Source organism: Humulus lupulus, chromosome 1, assembly GCF_963169125.1.
Source record: "Humulus lupulus chromosome 1, drHumLupu1.1, whole genome shotgun sequence".
Taxonomy (NCBI): domain Eukaryota; kingdom Viridiplantae; phylum Streptophyta; class Magnoliopsida; order Rosales; family Cannabaceae; genus Humulus; species Humulus lupulus.
Window position 1 is genome coordinate 213,413,202 of NC_084793.1, and position 5,518 is coordinate 213,418,719.

Below are 5,518 nucleotides of genomic sequence, written 5' to 3' on the forward strand. Positions count from 1 at the left end.
GGAAAGAAAAAAAAATAGATATGAAAATGTGAATGGGTAACCAGTTACCCTGATGGGAACATTCAGATTTGAAGAGAAAAAAATCTGATGAAAATGTGAATGAGTAACCAGTTACCATAGTGGGAACATCCAAATTTGGAAAAAAAAAATAGATACGAAAATTTGAATGGGTAACCAATAACCCTGATAGGAATATCCAAATTTGGAAAGAAAAAAATAGATATAGAAAGCATGAATGAGTAACCAGTTACCCTGATGTAGACATTCAAATTTGAAAGAAAAAAAATCTGATATGATAACGTGAATGAGTATCTGGTTACCTTGAAGGGGAACATCCAAATTGAAAAAAAAAAATCATATATGAAAACATGATTCTTATTAGTTACTTAACTTAAGCAAGGAAAAAAATAGTCATGATCTTTTAAGAAAAATGTGAAAAAAAAAATAGAACGAAAAAATTGATTTGATTTTTTTTATGTATAGTAAAAAATATAAGTACAATAATAAAAAATTATAATAAATAATAAAATATTTTGAGTAGAAGAGGAGGTGACTTAATTTATTTTTACATAACTGTCAAAGATCAATTAAGTAACTGGTTACCTTACCCACGATTTAAAAAAAGAAACATACAATCTAAAAAAAAAAAAATTAATATTTATAATAAGCACAATTCATATTATAAAAAAATTGCAAAACAAACAAAAATATATATATAAAATTAGTAATATAAAAAAAACAAATAACCTAAAAAAATAATAATCAAATTACAAACATACATTTCCAAATTAATAAAACTTGAATAAGAGTAAAACTATGGCATAAATTAACTTTTATACAAAAATATGGGAAAATAAACCCATAAAAGTTAAAATTCTTTAAAAAAAAAAAGTTGTAGATTAACTTTTTTTTTTAAAAAAAAGTCATATTTTTGCACACTCTATTAAGAACCTCATATAAATTGTAATTTCCTCAAATTTAAATGAGGAACATTTGTCTAATTATTAGATATTTTTACATAACATATTAATTTTCGCTAAAAATTACGTTTTTACGGTCAAATTTTTTTTCTTTTCAATTTTACAACTTTAAGGAAATTTTTACGGTTTTGTATTTTGTTTTCGCGTTGTTTTTAGGTTTCTTTTTTACGTTGTTTTTAGGTTAATGTTTAACTGGTCCAGTGAATTGTTTTTAAATTGTTTTTTGGTTGTTTTTCCTAAAAACAGTATTTTTGTAATTATGAGATTTTGAAAATAGTATTTTTGAAAACTTGAGTACATATTTTTTTTTAAATAGCAACCATAAAAAAAACAAAAAAAATATGTATTTAAGAAAAAATCTCTAATTATTATGCTATTATTCTCCAAGCTCCTTTGGGAAAAGTTGAGAACTACCCATTTTTAGGAGTAGTTAACTAAAATTAGACACTAAATATATTTAGTTGAACTTTACCCATTATTATCATGAGATTTCCCAAATTACCCTTATTTAAGCACATGATTCTAAGTGTTGTTGTAATGTGTATTATATGTGTCATATTATAGTTAAATTGGAAATACATTCTAATTGTAGTGTGTTTAAGGAGGAAAAAAAACATGTAATTGAAGGAGTATAATGGGTACATCAATTGAAAATTTGGGTACTAAAATAAAAGTTAAAAATAGTGGGTAAAAATTAAAGTGTACATGATCTAATTTCTACATATAAATTCCAACTTTAATTTGGGCCGACCCGCTATTGTTGCCTAGTTCGGGCCTGAGCTCCAGGCTGTAGCCCAAAACAAAAACCCACGAAGTAATCTCCCAGAGTTCCTCTCCTCTCCGACGGTGGATTCCCGCCCCTGAATAATCAGCAAGTAGCAACCTCCAAAACCTTGCCACACAGAGAGAGATGAGCTCGGCGGACCTGCCAACGAAAGAGGTGAACGTATTAAAAGGGCACGAAGGAGCAGTATTAGCCGCAAGGTTCAACGCCGATGGAAATTACTGTCTGAGCTGCGGCAAGGACCGTACAATTCGTCTTTGGAACCCTCACCGAGGAATTCACATCAAGACCTACAAATCTCATGGCCGTGAAGTTCGAGACGTTCATGTCACACAGTTAGATTCTTTCTCCTGTCCTTGGTTTTCTGTTTTTGAACTCTTCGTTTTCTAAATTTTTATTCGATTCTGCCATTTCCCCAACAGGGACAACTCCAAGCTTTGTTCTTGCGGCGGCGATCGACAAGTTTTCTATTGGGATGTAGCCACTGGCCGTGTCATTCGAAAGTTCCGCGGCCACGAAGGCGAGGTCTGCTTCTTCTTCTTTTTTTCGTTTCTTGTTTTGAAGAAAACTTTGTGATGCTTTGTGTTATGGGATTGAATTTGATTGAATTTTCTTTTTGTTATAAAGGTAAATGCAGTGAAGTTTAATGAGTACTCGTCTGTGGTGGTTTCGGCGGGTTATGATCAATCGTTGCGTGCTTGGGACTGTAGGTCTCATAGTACTGAGCCAATTCAAGTTTAGTTTCTTTGAACTTTTGAATTTAGGGGTTTATAGGTTTGAAGTTTGTGGTTAATTATTGGTGAATTTTTGGAATTTGATTCATTTAAGTTTTGTGGTTAATGTTTGCAGATTATTAATTCATTCTCAGATAGTGTCATGTCTGTTTGCTTAACTAAAACTGAAATAATTGGTGGGAGTGTTGACGGAACTGTTCGAACTTTTGATATTCGTATCGGTAGGTACGTTTTGTTCATGGTGAAATTGTTTATAAGCAACATAGTTTTTGTGTTCTTAAAGTATTCTTTGTGCTTTTTGAACGACATTTGGCATTCGAGTTGGTAGCTATGTTGTGTTTTTGAAGAATATGAAGTTTGTTTTCTACTTGATTCAAAATTTTATTTCCTTTTCCTCGTTTGGGTTTGCTCTCTTCAACACTATAATTTTGCATTGAATTTATTCGGAATATGATAATGACTTTTTTTAACCCCCTTTTGCTCTATTATATAGAGAAATTTCTGATGATTTAGGGCAGCCTGTCAACTGTATATCAATGTCAAATGATGGTAACTGCTTATTAGCAAGTTGCCTAGATTCGAAATTACGTCTTCTGGACAGGTAAAAATCATTGTGGCTTCATCTTTATAATCATCTGTTCTAATAAGATTCGGGCTGACACCTTATCTGTTAATTATTTTATGTTGTAGGTCTAGTGGTGAAGTGCTACAAGAATATAAAGGTCATACGTGTAAGGTAAGTACAATAATGACTGTTTCTTTGTTTACTATACATTTAATTGTTACTTTCATTATCCTCTGCCAATGTCATTCTTTTACTTCTAAAACATTGATCATCCTTTTGATATGTTCTTTGACAAGTTTGGATTGTTATGTATAACTAACTCTTTTGAATTTAGGTCTATGAGGTCTTATGCTTCTATGATATGAAGTTGAAGTACTTCGTGCCGTTTTGTTACTCATCTATCCTGTTATGCGTCTTAAGTTCTTTTACTTCAAAGAAAAAATCATTCAATTGGCTTCTTTTTTTTTTCTGTATCAGTCGTACAAACTAGATTGCTGCCTTACCAACACTGATGCACATGTAACCGGTGGATCTGAGGACGGTTTCATTTACTTCTGGGATCTGGTAGACGCGTCTGTGGTATCAAGCTTCCGGGCTCATTCTTCAGTGGTAAAGGCTGCTTGTTTCATATTCTTTCTAGCAGATTTTGTTATAACAATGCTTAATGGTCGTTGTACTTCTACCTTATTCTGAGTAGTATTTTTCTGGTTTTATTAAACAGTTTTGGTAGGAAAAGTGACCAATAATTCTTAGATTTAGAAATGGATTAAGCTTCTCTATGCTTCCAAGAATGAGAGGGCATTGTTCTGATTAATTGTTGTACTTTTTCTTCTTTAGATATCCAACTAAGTATTCATTGTATGCTTCATTCCATGGAGGATAGTCCAATTCACAACACATTAATCTTTTCCTCCACTGTTTGAAAGTAGGTTCTTTTATTGGTTTTACTCCCTAGTTTACCAAATCTAGATACCCGTCTTCAATTCAATATCCATGTGCTCACAATTCTTTAACCGTTGTTCAAGTTTTGCACACTTAAGCTGGTCCCCCCCCCCCGCCTAAAATGTGGAATTTTGGTTTAGAGGGCTATCGAAGAGAGCATGGCCATCCCTTTTAATTAGTTTTATAAAAAATATAAGCTTAATGGAATCTGTATTGTGTTTTTATTTTTGTCTTTTCTTCATATTTTTTCTTTGGCAGGTAACAAGCGTGAGTTATCACCCAAAGGACAGCTGCATGATATCTGCCTCCGTTGATGGCACCATTCGGGTATGGAAGACGTGAAATTGTACGCTAGGAACATTGCAGATTTTTTAAATTAATTATTTATATCAAAGATCTTTCTTGTTCCTTCTCAAGACTCTTGACCAATACCCATTTGGAATTTTAATTGCATCATCAATTGTTCTTTAAAAGCTTTCTAATGAAGCGTTGAGTTCCCACTCAAAAGAAGAACTGCTTGGTAATTGCCACACTTAATGTCAACAATTGGACCATCTAAATTAAGGTGCTCTTTCTTTGTTTGTTAATTCATTTATCTAATTTTTTTAGACAATGAAGGTGTTCCCAATGTTTCAGTCCAATAAAATATGAATACCACATTGCTATGAATGATATATTATACTAGTAATTCAATGTTCACCTATAAGATGGTCATGCTTGAATCCACCATTTTTCTTAATTAAAACTTGCATCAACCAAGAGTCAATTGTCACATGGGCTCCATGCCCCAAAATCAAATTTAGGTATCTCTACTCAAACAACTATTGAATAAGTTAAGCCTTCTCTCGAGGCTTGGGTTATAAAAATATATTTCTACATTAGTTTGACATATGGTTTTTTACTCTTTTAGGAAACTCTCCAAAACCGCTCACTAATCCCATGAACATTTCTCATTGCAAATAGGTTTATACTTAATGTGTTTTGCTCATACATATATAGAAAAAAGTGTCGATTGATTTCGTTGGTAAAATCATCCACTGTCCTTTCATTTCAAGATAATTTATTCTAGTGACCACTAGATTCTAAGTTCAAAGGGGCAGCTACCTATGCGTTTTTAAGGAAATATAGATTGCCGTTATTATTGTATAAATTAGACTATATAATGATAAGTAATTGCCATAAGAACAATCACAATAAATATAATAATGGTAAGTAAAAGTCTTTACATTTTGTATTATCTTGGATCATGGCTAAAGATGTTAAAGCTTCTTCCGCCGAAAGTCTCTGATGACTCTCTCCGGTTGCTTGACTGTTAGACTATTCCTCTAGGACGATTACTTTTAGAATATTCAGATTATATGTATATATATACACACATACACATAATATTTTGGGCTTTCTTATTTATGTTTAGATAGCATGGAAAAAAAATTAACAACTTTGTGATGCATTTTATTAAAAGAAAAAAAAGAAATAGTGATAAAGATTGATGTGTTCACATGAAACATGGAAC

General features: G+C 31.9%; 1 protein-coding gene across 1 annotated transcript; it reads left to right on the top strand.

Moving 5' to 3' along the window:
• The first annotated feature begins 1,783 nt into the window (after positions 1-1,783).
• LOC133803199 (uncharacterized) lies at positions 1,784-4,592 on the top strand. Its single transcript, XM_062241177.1, has 8 exons — positions 1,784-2,099; positions 2,187-2,289; positions 2,392-2,499; positions 2,614-2,723; positions 2,992-3,099; positions 3,189-3,234; positions 3,541-3,672; positions 4,264-4,592. The coding sequence occupies exons 1-8, from the start codon at positions 1,891-1,893 to the stop codon at positions 4,345-4,347; spliced, it is 900 nt and encodes a 299-aa protein (XP_062097161.1). The 5' UTR covers positions 1,784-1,890; the 3' UTR covers positions 4,348-4,592.
• The last annotated feature ends 926 nt before the right edge of the window (positions 4,593-5,518 follow it).